The 18,968-nt window shown below is 45.1% G+C and overlaps 1 protein-coding gene, 1 long non-coding RNA gene and 1 gene segment (V, D, J or C); 2 read left to right on the top strand and 1 right to left on the bottom strand.

Moving 5' to 3' along the window:
* LOC108407831 (T-cell receptor alpha chain constant-like) overlaps positions 1–18,968 on the top strand; it is a 660,854-nt gene that overhangs the window by 536,025 nt on the left and 105,861 nt on the right.
* Positions 865–18,919, bottom strand: LOC108407834 (uncharacterized). Its single transcript, XR_012120613.1, has 4 exons — positions 18,721–18,919; positions 16,637–16,838; positions 10,436–11,151; positions 865–9,145 (listed from the first exon to the last, which is right to left on the bottom strand). It is a non-coding gene; the product is annotated as an uncharacterized lncRNA (long non-coding RNA).
* Positions 9,486–18,968, top strand: part of LOC108407833 (T cell receptor alpha chain MC.7.G5-like) — a 37,080-nt gene continuing 27,597 nt past the window's right edge. The window contains exons 1-2 of the mRNA XM_073211534.1: positions 9,486–10,138; positions 10,285–10,596. Of these exons, the coding sequence (XP_073067635.1) occupies positions 9,865–10,138; positions 10,285–10,596 (586 nt within the window). The 5' untranslated portion in view covers positions 9,486–9,864. The remainder of the gene's footprint in view (positions 10,139–10,284; positions 10,597–18,968) is intronic.

Raw genomic sequence — 18,968 nt, 5'->3', positions numbered from 1 at the left:
TCCCAGAGTAGATCTCCGGAGCTAAGTATTCAGCAGTTCCAAGCCTTCCACTCCCTCCCTGCTCCGTTTCTCTTCTTCCCCCGGTGAGCTTGGGTGGGGGAGGGGCTCGAGTCCCATGGAGCCACAGCTCTGGTACATTACCTGGTTTGGTGAGGTCTGCTCTTTTCTCCAGGTGTGTGCAGTCTGACACCATACTCTTTCCTGTTACTCTCTCAGGATTAGTTGCCCCAACTATATTTTCTAATTGTATCCAGTTTTAGGAGGAAACCTCTCTCTCTCCTCTCACGCCACCATCTTTAATATAATCTCCACCCATTCTTTCTTGAAACATTTTCCATGCTTAGCTTCTGAGAAGCCACACTTTGCTGATTTTTATCTACATCAGCAACCTCTCCTCTTCAGTCTCCTTTGCTAGCTCTTCCTCCTCTATCTAGTTTCTAAATATAGAGTACCCAGGGCCCTTGTCTAGGTTCCCTTTTCCCTTCTGTGTCTCTCCCTAGGTAATCTCACTGATGTTCATGGTGTTACTCATGACTCCCAAATGTATATCTCTAATGCAAAACCTCCCTTGGAGGATACAATCTCCCCCCAGGTGACCCACCTTAGCACTTACCTTTCTTGAGTCATTTCATGTATTCTTTTTCGGGATTGTTTGGATATTTCCTTTGCACTCCACCTAATTTATAAACCCCTTGAGGACAGGGATCCTCAGTCTGTTTCATCTTCAGTTTCCACAGTGTGTGGCATAGTAAGTGTTTAATATATGATTATTGAATTTAATGTTTGAACTGAATTTCTGCTTTAGAGATCACTGAGACACAAACATAATGAAAGGGAATCTTTTATTTAAAAAATAATGCCTCATCCTTCTGTTTCCAAATGAACACCCTCAGTTGCAAGAACACAGCCACATACACTGGCATGAGATGAATACTTAAGTTTAAAAATGCTAAATTGAGCCAGTATCATCCCTTGTGGTCTCAGAAGCTGCCACAAAGGTTTTATAAATTGCCTACATTTCCACACCCCATCTGGCAATGCTGGTATGTTACAGCCATGGCTGACTTACTCTTCACAATAGTCCCCATTTGGATCTACCCCCTATCTTTAAAATGAGATGGTACAAGAAAACAAGAAGAGCCTGCCTAAAACTCTCCCACCCAAACAGCAGCAGTTCAACTGTATAATGCTGACTCCTCGATTTAGATTCAGGGCCAAACAGGGGGTCAAAAGAGGGAGACTCCCTGGACTGCAGAAAGATGTTTCACTGGCAGCTCTAATAATAGCATGTGGCAGCTGCACCTCTAGTTCTTCATCTGAATTTTGACCCTGTTCTTTTCCAAGCCTTTCCCAAGACCTCTTCAACTAGTCAAATCAGCTAAGTTTCATACACTTTTGCAAGAGAAGAGGACTAATGGAACTTAAGTATTGCTTATAGGAAATCTGAGAACCTTTTCACACTTGATCTGCCTAAGTGAGTCGGGGTCCCTGGTGACCACACCAGGGAGGCCCTGATTAGAAGGTGGACAAGATCCCCAGGGCACAGGTCCTTCATGTGTGAACACAGAGGCTGCTTTTTCTCATCTTGGTTGCCCTAAGTAAAAGTTTCTCCTTGGCCTTAACATGCTTGAAGCTTAGGGTTTAGTTTATCAAAGTAAGAGGAAAATTGTCTGAACTCTGCAAAGGTGAACATTTTTCAATTGTCATAGCATTTAAATGATACCTTCTTTTTCTGCTAGTGTTCCTTCCCTATCATATGTTCCTTGATAAACATGTAATTGGTGTTATGATAGTTATTAACAGGCAGCCTCCTGGGCCCACAGGGGCTTTAGCATTCGGTACAGAGCCCAGGTGAATCCCATCCATGTTACAAATCATCGCAAACACAGCAGATTGTGAATAGAGGCAACAATTCAACTAGCATGCTGCAGCTGTGACCCCTCAGCTCAGCCTCTGGGTCACCAATCTGGGACTTGAGCTGCACTTTTATAAATAAAGTATTCTGACACAAAGAGATCATCATCAGCTGAGTCTTGGAAAAACCCTCTTTCCCTGCACCCTTCTAGTCCATCTTCTTGGCATGTGCCATTCCCTATGCACCTTTTGGTTTCCTACATTCGTCATTTCTCACCACAGCCCAGACATTGCTGTCGGCTCAGACTGACACAGTATGCTTTGTCAGGTACCATGATTTCACTCAGTGTTATTTCCATCTGATGGATGCCGAGGTTGTTCATCAGCAGGGCAGTCTTGCTGCATGTAGTATTTCCTTTGGTAACTTTCCAAGTTCACACAGTCACCACTCAGTCCTGTACATGTGCAAATGCTCAGACTACTTGGCAACTAAAGCTGGGCCAAGTGGGCAGCTTCTACTTTTATTCAGTAATCTTCTCATTCACTCATACTAAGTGTTCATTACTCAGTTTGGTGTTAATGACCCCTTTAATCCACCGCATCGTGATGTATACAACAGCACCTGCATTCTAAACAAGGCTTTGACATGACCGAACCACAGTGATCTTAAAACAATCACTCTTAGCTATAGTGTCTCTAGCCACAGTGAGCACAATAGATGATATTCATTTACTGTAGTCCCATCCCCACTTCCCACCAAAGACTCACTGCAAACCCACTGAACCAACCAGAACGTCAGAAGTGCACAGGATGCAGCAACGGGGTGGCAACCGATGCTGAGTGGGTGAGTCCTGGGAAGGGGGCGAGGGCACTGGGTGTGGGGACCCAAGTGGCTGCAGCACCAGCATCCACTCAAATACTAACTTTCCCACTTCACTGGTTTAGGAAGTCTCTTTCTCTAGCCCCCAAAGCTACCTCACGGCCACTTTTTTATCTACACAGCTGCCTTTCCCAAAGCACCCTAGACTGGTTCCATGTTTCTCCTCCATTTTCCTCAGTCAGCCCCAGAACTTTAGAGCTTCATCCCATTTTGCTTCCAAGCTGTGGTAAAGCTAAGTGAGAGCAGGAGGATGTCAGCTCAGAGCCCAGGCACCAGGAGGTACCTATGGAAAAGTGTCCAGGTTGGAAGGCCGACCAGAAAAAGCATAGATGATGCAAGTTCTTGTTGGTGGCTGTGGGACACACTGGCACAGAGGCCCAACCAGTACAAGCAGCTGGGGCCACCACATGGCTCTCCCAAAGGGCAGAAAGTGACACTTCTCCATCTTAACATTTCCCCTCCTGGGCAGCATAGACCTAACCCACAGGATAGTCTCCCACTCAAGGAGGAGGGGGCAGGATCTCACTCCTAGGGAGGCATGCTACAGGCTCTCTCCTCTCCCTTGACTGAAGGAGAAGGGGCTTTACCTGCTTCTCCATGGGAGATGAGGCAGGGAATTTCCTGGATTCTGAGAAAGCCCAGTCTTGGCATCACCCTCTGTCCTGGGGTCAACTGCCAGGTTGGAAGATACAAGATCCCTATTATAAGATTTAAATCCCACAGCTCTATAATTCCAGAGCTACAGAATTTGAGCCCCCATAAGCACCGAAGCATCTACATTATTTTCATAAGCTCCCCTCACTAAAGGAGGGGAAAAAAACATTTATCTCTTCCGACTCCCTGACCCTACTCCCAGCCAAGAACCTTGAGCAAAATATTTCTCTCCATTTCAGAGGAGGAGAATAGGGAGAGGCTTTTCTTAGGGGCAGAGAAATACTTCAAAGGGGGAGGGGCTCCTATTCAGGTCCTTTTAAACTAATAACCTACCTGCTCCCACTCCAGGGTTGTTTCAGCTTTTTCCTTTCCATTTGGATATTGTGGGATGGAAGTACAAAATAGTCGTTGTTTTGTTTTTGCTTTTGTATAAATAGATTTCTACTAACAAAGGCCTAAGATTAGTCTCTGAACAGCATGCAAATCTCTGTTCTGTCCTCTCCATGTTCTACCTGAGGACCAGCAGCACCCCTGCCTCCATCCCCCTTTCTTCCAGCAAGCAGGGCAAATCAGAGAGGATTTCCAGAGACAGTGATAACTTTAAATTCTACCCACAGGTCTCCCTGTGGTAGCAAAATCTTTACTGTGAAATCAGCAATTCCTGGGGAGAAAAAGTAAGTCATTCCCTCCAAAAACAAGCGGCCACTTCAGGGCACTGGACACATTTTTACTCTTAACGGCAGGTCTTCTTGGATGAGGTTGCTGCTGTGAGCCTGGGGAGTACAGGAGAGAAACAAGGAAAGGAGCGAGGGAGAAAGAAAAGGGAGGAGGAAGGGCAGGGAAAAAAAGAGAACACAAAGCTGACAGCAGAATGCATTACTGTGGGTCGGGTGTGCTGCACGCTGAGTTCCAGTCACGCACCGTGCTGTGTTGTCCAGTGTAGGAACCACAGTGAGCAGGCTCCCCTGCCTGAATTCTACTTCCCAAGAGGGAGCTGGGAAGGGCAGAATTTGGATCTTGAAGTCAGGGCAGGATTGGGAGGAAGAAGCAAGAACCACAAACTTAGCCCATTTCAATCAGCATGAAAGGGCCCAGAAGGACCACAGCACCTAGCAACCCTTTACTAAGCGCCCACGAGGGGCCCAGCACTGCTATAGGGGCTCAGAGGAACAGAGAGGTGGCTAATGCTGACCTGAACAGGCCCCCACACCCTCTGATGGGTCAGAGGCCTGAGGAGGGCAGTTACCAGGGAGGGGAGCTACTGAGAGTCCAAGCTGCTCCTGGAGAAAGGACATGGAGCAGAAGTCTGGCAGACGCTCCTGGTCACAAGTGAGTGATACCTGGCCAGAGGCTTTGTCTTGTCCCCCGAGGACCACACTGCACTAAGCCTTTACCGCACTACAAGCTTTACTCTTTGGCTAAATGATTCCCTTACACGGCGGTTTTCAACCCCAGCTGCACATCAGAATTACCTAGGGAGCATTTAAAAATCCTGATGCCCAGACACCACCCCATACTAATTAAATTGGATTCTCTGGGGACTGTACCCAGGCTTCAGTATTATTTAAAACTCCCCATGTGGTCCCTGTGTGCAGCCAAGATGGAGAACCACTGCATGGGGGTGACTGTCCCTCTCCAGCTTTTCTCTGCTTCCACATTTCTCTTCTCCATACTGTTGTATTTCCTTATTAGTTCTAGTTTATTCTACTCTCTCCTCTCAGTAGATAATTCTATGATACTCCATTAAACCTCTGTCGTGCTTTAACTTTGGTTTTTCTCACTAATCTCCATTGTCTGCACTCACTTCACCCTCCCATTCCATATGTGTTGGGTTGTATTTGCTTTAGTCCAGCCTCAGCATTTACAGGGTGCTTGATATGGGCAGAGCACTATAGTAGGCACTTGACTGCTACTAAAAATTAAATCCAGTGCAATAATATTTTCTGTTAAATTCTGTGTGACAGTTATGGGCTCTTGTCCTCTGAAAGACTAGCATTTTCGTAAAGTCTATTTCCTTTCCTAGGAAGCAGCATCCTCAGTATATAAATACGAGATCCAAAGTAAATATATTGCAACAAAAAATAAAAGGAACATCCACATGTAGGGGGAAACAAGCACTGAAAACTGTCTGAAGCTACATATCAACATCTCCTCTGCCTCCAGGGAAGTGGCCTCCCTCTTCCGCACCGGTCAGCTGACCCCCAGGGCAGGTCTGACTATAAATCAATGGTAGTATACTCACCTCCATTATTCATGACCACATGAGGCAGTATTGTCCCCATTTTATTGACCCGAACTCAGTCCTAGAGGTTAAGTGACTTGCAAATAAGTGGCAGTGTCAGATACCAACCCAGATCTTCCAAGCCTAAATCCGGTGGTCCGTCTATTACAGCCCAGCCACCCCTGAGCTAGAGCAGGCAGTGAAGAAAGAGGACCCCCAGCTTCTAGGACTTCATGCAGCCCAGCCTGTAGAGAGAATCCTGTCGAGGCCTGAGCAGAGGTAGGGTCAGCAAGCTGCCTGCTCCCAACAGCCTGAGTAAATTCAAAGAAATGGACAGAGTTCAAGGTATTCACTCGAAGAACAGTAAGAGTAGCTCCCTGCTTGTGGTTACAGGGAAGTGAAGGCTAAAATATGGATTCAAAGGCTTGCTGAGGTCTCTACCACCCTCAGATCATTCATCCTGCCTTCTGTTCTCAGTGAGGCCAATGAACAGATCTTCCTCCACTGCTGTATGATCTGTTGGTTGATCTGCCTGCAAGTCCCAAGCAGCACCCTGCCTCTGAAAATGAAACACTAACAACCTCAGCCTTATAGACAGCTCCAGCCATCTTACAGCAGAGCTCCCAGCTGTTTGTCTATGTGGGTCAGCAGTTCATCTATGCATCTTTACCCTCCTCTGTCGGTAAGGCTGGAGGGAACAAAATTCCTGTAATGATGTGGCCCATCTTTAGAGCCTCAACCCAAAGACCTGGGTCCTTCCTGTAGCCATGACCTTGGGAATGAACTCCTCACCGGTCTTCCTTTGTTCTCCTTGTGGCATTATAAACAGCAGCTCCCCTTCAAGTCAGACATCCTGTGGGCAGAACACATGTCACTTCCATCAGCACATTTGAGGACCAGCATGGGTTCAACAGGTGCTTTGGAGGAATCTCACAAGAGGTACAGACACACAAAAGAGCCAGCGTGGGGTAGCACTCATGCATCATAAAGCACTATATGCAAAGGCGACTTCAGAATTTCTACAAAGGAAGGTCTGGTGGGTGGCACTCTGGTTGGAAGAGGCCTCAGAAGCTTGCCCAGATGCTGCATTTTCATAGCACATAAGATTGGAAAAGATGTCAAAAAATAGGAACTGATGGAGACTATGGGGAAGGGTGGATAAAGCCCCCAAAGCACCCTTGCCTCTCCTAGGAACTGCTCAAGCCTCAGGTCTTCTCTGGAAGGTGGAAACTAACAACCAAGAATGAGCCAAGTATTTGTAAATGTAATTCCATTTATTCCTCATAGACTGCAAGGAAACATTAGTTCTCCCAGAAAGTCATAACAAATGACAGGCATCCCCCAGGGCCAGGCAAGCTGTGGCCTAATCCCTGGCCTTGACAAAGAACAAGTGACTAAGCAGAAGGAACAGAGCCTTCACAGAGACCGAGAAAGGTAGAGTTCAAGGGCAGGGGCCCTGGCACACTTTCTGACTTCTACCTGGGCACCGCAAGATAGGCCATCTTTGTGATCAGGTTCATCTTGCTCCTGCCACAAGCCTAGGCCAAACTCCCAGCAGCAGTTCCTGCCTCTCCTGGACCAGGCATGGCACATCTTCCAGCCACTCTGTGCCTCTCCCATCGGTTCTTTCTCCACTTCTACCACAGGCTTTGACTTACTGTTTGTACTGAATTTCTCCTGGTCAGGGCTAGAGGAAGGTTGTTTTTCCCATTAGCGATAAACCCTTAAAATTACCTTTAACCTGTGGCAGATATAAATTACAGTCATAAACACAAGCACATTCTTGGGATTTTTCAGAATGACTTCCTGAATAATCTGGGATAGTTCAATAGTGATCCTCTAGGAAGACAGATTTATTCGAGCCCTTGCTAACTGTTCTTTTGATATTTATGCAGCTTTAAGCTCAAAGTACTTCTTCCTGCCACAGGGCGCTTTTTTTGGGCATGTCCTCATTTCTTAATGTTCTTTCCCTCCACCTGCCCCCTATATCTGACATATGAGAGTCCCAGCAAAAGGCAAAGTGTTCTCTCAAAGGGGTAATTTACAGAGAATCTAATGAAAGGGATATTTACAAGGTCTGGGCAGGTGTTACAGATTGAATTGTGCCCCTCAAAAAATAGATATGTTGAAGTCTTAACCCCCAGTACCTCAGACAATGACCTTTCTTGGAAATAGCATCACTGCAATGGACGCGATTAGTTAAGACTGATGTAACTGGTTAAGACGCGGTCATACTTAGGTAAGGTGGACCCCAATCCAATATGACTGATGTCTTTGTAAGAAGGCAGCCATGTAAAGACAAAGACACAAAAAGCATGCCACGTGACCATGAAGGCCAAGATGAGCGCTGCAGCTGCAAACGCTGAAGAGCCAAAGACTGCCACCAAACCAGCAGAAGTGGGAAGGGGCAAAGGAGAATTCCCCTCCAGGTTTCAGAAGGAGCAGGACCCTGCTGACACCTTGATTGTAGACTTCTAGACTCCAGAACTGAAAATAAATTTCTGTTGTCTTTAGCCACCCAGTTTGTGGTACTTTGTTAAAGCAGCCATAGAAAATGAATACAGCTGGGTTATGGAAAACTGAAAAAAGAAAAGGTGGTCTGGCAACAAGAAGCCACTGCCACCCTAGTGTGAAGCACGGAGTGGAGGGGCCTTTTCTGGAACCTGCAGCTGTGGGACAGCTGCAGCCCCCAGGAGGAAGGCAGCCACGGCCCTCGGCAGCCTGGCAGGAAGGAGCCTGGGCGCCTACCACTCCACCCCCATCTCCTCTTTGCACTTCATCTCCTGATGGTGTCTCCCACTGGCCAAACTGAATTGGATGCCAGAGAGCAAAGGGGCCAGGTGGATGCTGTCCATTACGGTCAGCCTCCTCAAGTAGGAAGTGGAGTGGATGTGGGGGGACAAACAGACATGGTCTGGCACCCCTGGGCAACTTCTGTTTTTCAATCTCAGCTGCCAAGCCACTTCTTTAGGGCAGTCTTCCTGGACCTCCTGGCCAGGTCCTGGCCCCTGTAGCATGCTCTCGCAATCCCCCTGCTTCTGCAGAGCACCCATCACAGCATCAGTGGAAGAATTCATGATGCAAATCATTAACTGATGACTGGCTCTCACGCTAGAACAGAAGCTCCAAGGGAGAAGAGAGCACATCTATCATTCAGCAGTGCATCCTCAGGGTCTGGTGCACAGTAAAAAAAAAAATCATTTGACTGGATTCATAGGAAGTGCCAAGAGCTAGGCAACCTGATATTGAAAGACCAACTATGTTTAAGTCCAAAGAAACTGCCCTTGACAATTTTCAAAGAACTATAGAGAATGGGCATTATTATTTCCCATAGGTGGGTACTGATGGTGCCATTTTTAATTTCAAAGAATTTGACCACCTTGAGTACTTGCTAATGGTCCTCTCAGAATACTGGAGAGATGGACAGTTGGGTAAGTGCAGTGAAGCGAGGGTACGGAGGCCAAATACCATGAGGTCAAGCAAATCTGAGTTTGCATCCATCTGAACTTCCTCAGGCCAGTCTGGTCCCAGACATGCTGCAGAATACAGAAAAGTTAGAGAACTTAGGTCGGGCCCCCAGCTTCAGATATCACATACCGACTTCATTCCTGCCTCCTTGCATGCTGAATGACCCTCTTCCCAGCATCTGCTGCACCCTCTACTTTCCATTAGTAATTTATCTGTTTGATTTCAAGATTTCACAGATTCTTGATCTTGAAATTCAAAAGTATAGGTCCAAGAATTCAAAGACTCCTCTCTTTTGAAATACATATAAATTTTGGGGTGTCATAAAGTAGGACATAGTGGTGGTTTCTAAGTTTTTTACAGTCTGTTGCTCTGTGTAATTCAGCCCAGGTGACCTAAGAACCCTTCAGAAAAGAGGATAAATGAACCCAGTGAAGATCAGGAGACTCTGGCTCCAAATGGAGTCAGTGCTTCATGAGCCTGTTGAATTCACCTGGGTGAATCACCCTGATCCAACTTTGCCTGGAGGGAGTTCGCAGTAAACACAACACCCGTTACAATACCCACAGTCCTCGTGCACATTCTACCACACTCCTTGTCTGATGGTTCTTTTGATTACAGCTGTAAATGCCAATAATTCTTCTAGGCATTCACTGTTAACATCACCACGGAGTGTACAACATCTACATCTAACATGAAAATGAAGCAACAATATTAAACTTAACTTCTGGGACTGGAAGTAGAAACCTTGCTATAAATCAAATAAGCAGCTGCCTTAACCTCCTCTCAAATGGCCTTATCTGCACCACATTATGGACCTCGAAAGTGGCATTGTCATCGCATCAACCAGCAACAGGCTCTCGGAGCCTCCTGTGACTGGCAAAACTCCGCTTGGGGTGCGGAGCAGCTGCCAACAGGGGCAGGTTTCCTCAGGCTCAAATACGTCACAGAGAAGGTGTTGACTAGAAGGACCCAGCAAAGGCCGAGCTGGGAGGCAGAGCTGTGCCTGAGTGCAGCCATGCAGAGGATCTGCTCCCTCATCCCTCTCACCCTCTTCTGGGCAGGTAAGGCAGATCCGGGAACCTCAACTGGCAAGGCTCAGCCACAGTGAGGCAGCAAGGCTGCCAGGGCCAGGCACTCATGGGCAGTGCCCTGTAATCAGTGACCTCAGCCCATCCTCCCTGGACCCCTCTTGTGCCTTTTCTCTCAGGAGTCACGTCAGCTTTTGTGTTGGTGCCTCAAGACGAAGCCGTGACTGTGCCTGTGGGAGAGTCTGTCACCCTCAGGTGCACAATGGAAGGAGCAGCAATCACTAGCTACTACATGAACTGGTACAGGAAGACCCAGGTTAACACACTGACCTTCATATTCCGAGATGGGGGCACCTACGGCCCTGGTTTCCAGCACAGGTTCCGAGGTAACGTTGATAAATCAAACAACCAGGTTTTGCTTGAGATCCTTAAGGCATCAGAGGTGGATGAAGGTTCCTACTACTGTGCCAGTGAATACCACCCTGCTGCAGGTCCACCACTGAGCAGCTCAGAAACCATGGAGCTCTATACTGAACAGCAGTTCCAATAAGACTGTGATTTTCTCTTGAATAAATAGTTTAAGAAATGGGGCCAGAAAGGGCTGGAATTCCTGCCTCTCCTTCAGGCTTGGTCACTCATGGCCTGTCCATGACCTTCCACATTGCAGTGGGGGGAAGGCTCAGTGTGGGGCAAGAGAGACAGAGTTGAAGTCAGACATTGTAGCATTTGCTGTACACTCTTTAACAGTTTTCCTAGAGTTTCATAAAAAATTTGGCCACACAACCAAGGTGCTGAGGCTGTAGCATAAAGTGGCAGTCTCCAGAGTACAGCTATAGTTTCTCCCCAACCCCATACACCAGTAATCTAGTTGTTTGTGGGGGAGTGGGTGGGAAGATTTTCCCTTCCTTCATCACCAAAAGTATGTGCTGCCTGTTATCAACATGCAGGGCTAGACTCCATCTAAAGCATTCTGTATTGTGAATACTTACTGAATATGCTCTTTTGCCCTCATTTTCATCTTCTACCTCTTCTTTTGTGTCTGTGTGCTAGAAACAAAACATTGAAAAATTTCCACTGGCACCTCCTTATCTTTCTTTGGGCAGCTCAATTGAAACTCCACTGATATCTTGAACAATGTACTTTTTCAGATTTAGGTGATTGACAGCCTATTCTGAGGCTGAACCTGTGACCTTCCTTCTGGCCTCATCAAGAAAATCTACCATTCACCTTATTAAATACCCTACCGGGACTTGTGTTGGTGATGAGTTATGTTCAGTATCTTGATTATGGTTATTCTTTCATGGATATAGAGGTATATCAAAATCCATCAGACTGTGCACTGCAAATATCTGCAATTTATTGTACATCAAGTAGACCTTCATACATCAGCAAAAACATTTTTTTGAATTGAAAAAAATGTTTAAAGCCTCTTTGGACTACTTTAGGCAATGTTGAAGGAAAACTTTCTCCAACCAGCCCTCCTAATCAAAGATCCTGCCCTCCATAGAAATACAAGGAGGTTAACAAGTGTTTGCCAGACACACACAGTTGGTTCCAGTAAGGCCTCCTCATTGTTCCTCCAAGGGACTTCCCAATTTTGCCATCTCTCATGATTCCTCCTGAACTAACATGTATATATGAGTGAGAGACAAATGATATAGCTAGATTAGATGATAGATAGGTAGATAGATAAAGCAATATATACTATATCTTTATAACCATGCATATATATATATATAAAACCATACACACACATGCTATATATATTATATACATATATATAATATATATAGTTATAATGCATAATTGTTCTGGGAATTTTAGCCACAACCCCCCATGAGCTCTCATCATTTATCTCCCCAAATAGCTAGATTCCAACCCCACAGAGAAACTCTCTTTTCTACCCTCCACCTCAAACCCACTCATTCTGTCCTAGTGTCCTGACTTAAATTTAACATAGGCCTGTACCAGGTTCTACCTCTCTGCCCCACCATTGGATAACATCTTTGGCTGAACTGTCTGCAAGGTTCTAGAGATTGACTCTGCCTTTGGATAAAATCAGGTTCCCAGATCCTCATCCAGATCAGGCACCCTGAGCCCCACATTCTAGAAAAGGAGCTTTGTAACCTCCTGTCCAAATTTCCAAGTTTCCACCAGGCCCTATGACAGGTCATCAGGCCATTACCTGCTATGTGTATCCAGTTATTCATTTTTGAATGAACAATAGACAGAAAGGTGGAGGGCATCTCCAAGACTAACAGGGTACAATTCTTCTCCAAATTTGAAATCATGAGTTTTGAAAAGAATGACATTTGGAAGCTAGTTATGCAGATGTTGTCAAAGTTTCGGAGCCATGGTTTTCTAAGGTCTACAAGATGGGATTCCCAGGAAGAGACACCCTGGGTCCTTCTGACAGAGACGGGGAAGAATGTCTTTGAGGAGGAGAAGGAAAAATATCTGGACAAATCCATCAAACTGTATGTAGCTATAATAGTAACTAGCATCTGTTGAGTGTTTCCTATATGCCAGGTACTATCCTGGGCACTTCACATGTGTTATTGATTTAATCCCCTCAACAACACCGTGATGCATTTTCTGTTATTACCCCACTTTACAAATGAGCATAGAAAAGCTACAGCACTTGCCCAGGGTACCACGGCTAGTCAGGGAAGACCACAGGTTCCAGATGCTTCTGGGCTATGGAACACAGTGTGTGATTTGGGGGCAATATAGAGGAGGCCGTCTCCACAATGGGTCAGAAATAAAGAACAACAGGGGCTGTGCCCTCCTCACCAGACCTGCTCAAACTGATGCTCTGTGACTGCCTGTCAGGAAACTGGGACAGTGCAGCAGGGGCCCCAGATGACTTCTCAAATGTTTCCTAACTGAGATTTTGTGCTCCTGACATAAGCACCACACTGTCTTCTAAAATCACCTATATCTCTCCAGCTCTGAAGCAGGTATAACAGGTCCAGCTTCACAGTGTTATTGTAAATAGCTAATGATAAGCAAGTATGTAAATTGCATTGCCCATAGTAGCTATCCTAGAAATGTAACTTATCATGAGAAAGAGCAAACTATAAGGTGGAATAACTGACAAGAAAGTGAACTAAATGACTAAGTGCCAATGAGATCAGCCACATGCAGGTGTGGACTCACTTCATCCTATGACAACCCTGTGAGGTCGTCACTGTCAGCTCCATCTTACAGATGGGATACTGAGCCCAGAGAGACACGGTAGCTCGCCTAGGGTCACAGAAGTAGAGCCAGGATCTGGGTCTGAGTGGAAGGCTGATGGTCCTGGCAGTGGGCCAGGGCTGTAGGATGTCCTAAAGAAACACATCCGAACTGAAGTACAGCTGAAAGCGAGTGTGTGAAGTCCATGCATCTGTGAGATGTAGAGGTGGCCTTTGACTCCTTGGCCAGTCCTCAGAAGAGGAGATGCAAGTGAGGGTACCCAACTCCTTCCTCTTACCGCCCTACCCCTCCCTGGCTTTAAAACACTGTGATTTCACTTCCAGGCCGTACTCCAGAGATGCCTCACTCCCCCCGCTGAAGGAGAACGGCTGCTACCCAGCTACACAGCCTCCTGCTTGCTGCTTAACTCCTGAGCACCACCCCTAGGGCAGCAGCTTTTCTCCCAGGACATGACATGGAAATGGGCGTATTCTTCCCTTCTGATGCTTGTCAAAGGACATCTGTTGGACTCCCTCGGAGTCTCTGGGGAGTGAGTGGACTCACTGCCTTCTCTTTCTCTTCTCAGGAATCTGCCTGGGATGGCAGCTGCAGGGTCAGGAGATAGTGTGATGAGAGCTGGAGAACTTCCATGGGGCTCAGGTGGATCCACAGAATTGCTCACTTTACCATGTGCACATGTATCTGAAGTGTGAGGGAAAGTGTCTGAGTTTGTCTCTTCTGTTTTCACTAACTCATTACCACTTTTGCCGAGGCAGCACAAGAGTTAAAGATCTGTCATGTACAGTTCCCTGCATTCACAATGAGCAAACTGACACCAGAAAACACTGCCGTGAATTAAGGGACAGGAGTCACCATGCAAAGAAGAGAATGGAGTTCAAACCAAACTCTCCCACTTTAGTTAGGGTCTTAGCCCTCTGCAGTGTCTCAAACAGAAAGTGTGGCTAATAAATTTTCCACATTAATAAGATGAAGGAACTCCAGAATTGAGGCTTCTTTCCCACACTTCAATTCAACATATTGCCCCCAAATATTAATCAAAGAGATAGAATTATACATCTCTAATATTTTTTTTGTCAGAGTACTTCATTTCTCCAGGACACTCCCCGTCAACCCTACATTTTCAGTTCACATCCCTGTGATGCTATCTCCCTTCTAGTCAAGCCGGAAAATCTTTCTCCTCCCAGCCAAGCTGAGCCCTGCATAGTGCCTTTGAGGCTGGAAGAGCAGGAAGTCTCATTGGCATTGTGACAGTACTGAGTCCTCAAAGGACTCCAGAGGGCTTGACTACAGTTCTTTGCTTTTTACCTCTTTCTAAAGAATTCTTGAAATCTCAAACTCTGCCCTGGGTCCTTTTGCATTCCTGTGGGTGCCTTGCCTCATATTGACACAAAGAGGTGTACGGTATAAGGAAGAAAAGCTGGTCTCTCTCTCATCTTAACCTAAGGAAACCCCACTCATTAGGCCCTGGCTCCTCACTCCCTGCTCTTTGTCCCCAAGGCTGTGCCTCTGATCATCTCTGCTGAGGAATGGATGCATCAGTGGCCAGAGCCTACCTCCCATCAGAGACAAAAATCTCTTTTTTCTTTATTCAAAATAAATGCAAATCAACTATATGACAATGCTGTAAGAAAAAGAAAGCCAACAAGTTACTATAGGAGTATAAGGACAGTATTATACTCAACACTGATCAGCTTCTGCTACAAAGTCACAGGCTGGCATGTTCCCAGGTTACCCTGAGTAAGTCTTGGGGCAATTAACAGTGTTGAATTATGGCACATGAAGAGTTCCTACACAATGGAAAAGAAACCCACTGGACTGGAGCCTGTGTTCAAAACCTAGTTCTGCCTGTGAGAACTGGAGCCTGTCACTTCACCTCCCCAGGCTCATTTCCCCAACCTGGAACACAGGGCCAAACACAGGCTGCTTTCCTATGGCAACAGGGTATCACGATGTGGTGGAAGGACTTTTCTACCAGGAGCAGGGAGACCTGTGCTCTTTTGACTTTGACACCAGCTGGGTCTCCACCCCTCAGCTTCTATAGGGTAAATGCGGTCCCTTCCAGTTCTCACCCTCTGATCCAGTTCTCACCTTCTTTATGAGATGAGAAAAAGAGAAATTATTCTGAAATTTCAGCAAAAAGAAGTTAAAAATGAAAATCTCCTTGAACTGAAAATAATCAACAACTGTAAAGAGGTACTAGTAATGATAATTGATAGCCTATAGTCATGTGGTACTTTTCTGTATGCAAGTCACTGCTCAAAGTACTTCACATGTTTCAATTTGCTTAATCTTCACAACAACCCATCTTTACAAATAAAGACAGCAAAGCAAGGAGAAGGCATTGCCCAACGTCATAATGCTGGTCAGTGGCTGAGCTTGGACACAAGCCCAGGCAGCCTGCCTCCAAAGGTACTGTACCACACAACTCAAGAGTCTCCTTTTTCTAGAGTTTATTAAAAGCTGTTTTTATAATCACATCTGTGGACAAAGAGTAGTTCTAATACCTTCCCAGAATCTTTTCTGGCTGCAGAGGATTTTATTTTATCAAAGGAAGCTTTGCAAGGAGGGCAGAACTATTTCCTGTTGTGTTCCCATGATACTACCTGTACATTTGGCATCCAGGAAGACTGATAACCTCCATGCTACACCCGTGGACACTTTGCTACTCTTAGTCCCAAGCCTAGGCTGACCTTTCCTGTGCTGTTCCTGTATGTCAATGCAGGGATCAGCATTTCTGAGGTCATATGATGTCTCTCTTATAGTTCTGATCAGTACTTCCTACTCCCCAGAGGTCCAGTGAGTACACCAGCTGGTGGCTCTGGGGGGACCTAAGAAATGCTGGGAACTCCCTAATGATCACCTGCAGCACCTCTGAGTTTAACTTCAGACTCATCTAGATGAACTGATACTGCCAAGATCCAGAATGTCCACATGAATACGTTTCCAAAATTAGTCCTTTGGGGAATGTTAAGCCTTGCACATCTTCTGTGAAGGGAAGATTTAGAATAACATCAACAATAAGTTGTATGTACAAACCAAAAAACTGAAACTTGGTTTCAATTATTCAAATATTTCAAAACTGAAATATTTGGCAACTTGGCCAAATCTTACTGTGCTTTCACCCCAGTGAACCATAGAGAAACAGAGGGGGATGGAACGCTCTCTGGCAGGCAAAACTAAAGAAGAATCTGCATGTACGACAGTGACCTTTCTGAGCTGACTTTCCCCATTCCAGATCTGTCCCTCCATCTTTATCATATTTGGGACTACTCTCCTATTCTTTCCCAATCTTTTCACCCACCATCTTACTGCATGGATTACTTACACACTTACTTTTCAGAGCAGGTTGGGCCAAAGGGTAAGGAGAGATGTGAAGAAGACCCTAAGGAATCCATCCTGAGTGGCTCCTCTAGAGGTTCTGTTGGCCAGAAAGATTGTTCCAACTGATGACTTGGTGGTCAGAAACTCTAGCTCATACGTACCTCTCAGGCGAGGCTGGTCACCCATCATGGTCATTTTTCTTAACCCATGACTTCTAGGACATTGGAGAAAAGAGGGCAAAACACATAATCACAATCACACCGAAGTTAAAGAAAGATGAGAATGGGGTTTTCTCTCAGAGAAACACCTTCTATAATGCTTCCCACATTTGCAGATACATGAAAACATCCTTATCATGTTAACAGAAAGTTGCATGGCACAGTTTAGGTGTATTTTCCCCTCTTAAATAGATGGCAATATAGTGCAGATAGGTAGTGATATACAAAAATAAATATGCTTAATCATTCACAGGAATACTAATATGTTGATTTACAAACAATAATCTGACAATTGTCCCTAACTCTGTCAAGGTTCTTTCACTTATCTTAAAATGAACAAGTTTAAAATTTTGATCTTAAAGAATTTTGGTCTATAAACTGAATATGTGTTTTTAAATGTTAATTATTTTAGTAGTAAAAGAGCATGTGCTCACAAATTAGACAAAAAAAGGGAATTACAATCCCTCTTTTACTCATGAGGGACCTTGAACAAGTTTTCTTTTAATTTTTATTTCCTCATCATCCATAAAATAGAGATAATAATGCCTATTTCACAGAGTTATTACAGGGATTAAATGAAATAATTGCCAGAAAGGTGCTCAATAATGCACCTTTCAATAACTCTCTCTTCAACTCAGAAGAAGAAAGCATAAGGGCTCTAGAATGGGAGGGAACATTGACAGTGACCACTAACGTTTCTCCAAACCAAGAAATCCAAACATGCTACCAGAACATTTTTCTTAAAAATACCTCATCAAGAGTGTTCTTCCCATACAACCTCTCTAAATTCTTTGCCTGAATTAAAGAGAGTGAAAGTCTTGAAGACAAGTACATTACTGTGTGGGTCTAGGTCCACAGTGTCATTAATTGCACCTTCATTGTCTTTTGTCAGTAACAAGTGAAGGTGGCCTTTCCCAGTCGCAGCTTTACCTGAAATAACAAAGAGAATGAACTTTTAATGCCCAATCTTTTCCCAGTAGACTTGGTTCAGTTGTCTAAAAAAAAAAAAAAGAACTGGACAAAGGGGATCTCATTTTCAGAAAGGTCAGCCTTATCCAGCTTTGAGGATACTCTCCTGCAGTGCCTCCCCAGTCTTAGGATACATTTAATTAATGTACCTTTTTAGGAATAGAGAGATCTCTTCCGATCCTTAAAAAGGAACCTATAAAGTTTAGTTACCAATCTTAGTGAGTTATATTTGCCCATCCTCCTCATGCCCATGCTGTCTACATGGGATTAGTTTTCACTACAGTTCTTGGCTGAAAACCAAGTTCCCCTCAATGAATCCCAGGGACAAATATCCTCATCTCTGTACTCGGGCTTCTTCCATTAAAGAACTAGAGAACCTTATCCAGAGGGACTGGGAAGAAAAGCCAGAGAATCCGAGCTACTCTCTTGTCAGAATGCATGTTCTGATGGGAGAAGGTAGTGAAGGGCATCTGTGCCAATTCCTATCCTGGAAAGAAGCTATGTGAGATCTGAGGAAACTTGCACCTGCTAAGAAGAGCTAGCAGCCTGTTGGGATAAAAATGTTTTGTTTAGGAACCAGAACGCTTACTTATTTTTGTGTGACTTTAGATAAGTCAACCTCTTTGAGGCTCAGATTCTCATCTGTACAATAAAGAGTTTACATTAGATGATCTCCACAGTTGGTTGGGCACTAACACCATAGGTCTCTGCCCAAAAGAAAGAGAAGGAAGCAGCCGTGGGAAAAAGGAGAGCACATATGACAGATTCCCAAGATTAGGAAGCACAGATTAACTGCCTAGCTGATTCTTTTATGTGACCCAATAAGGATCAAATCAAAACACAAACCAAACAAAATATATTCCTGGTTAATCAAAGGAGATTGAAAGTCATTGCTAACCTCACACCTACCTTGCTTTGCCTCCAGTTCACCTCCCTTGGGATACTCCTCCTCCTCTTTAATGCCTCATTCATGATGCTCAAAAACTGTGATCACTCAAGGTTGAAGCTTTTAATCTCCCATGTATAAAAGGATATGCAAATAGAGTTCAGTTTCCTGTTGAGTCTCTGCCAAGGTCTTAGCCTGGCAGTTCTGGGAAAGCAGCCAAAGGCCTCATATTTCTTGGCTGTGAACATTCTCCCGTCTGTGCTCAAGTCAG

This window comes from Manis javanica, chromosome 8 (genome assembly GCF_040802235.1).
Source record: "Manis javanica isolate MJ-LG chromosome 8, MJ_LKY, whole genome shotgun sequence".
Taxonomy (NCBI): Eukaryota; Metazoa; Chordata; class Mammalia; order Pholidota; family Manidae; genus Manis; species Manis javanica.
Note: the sequence above shows the minus strand (reverse complement) of the source record. Positions and strands in the feature narration are given on the sequence as shown.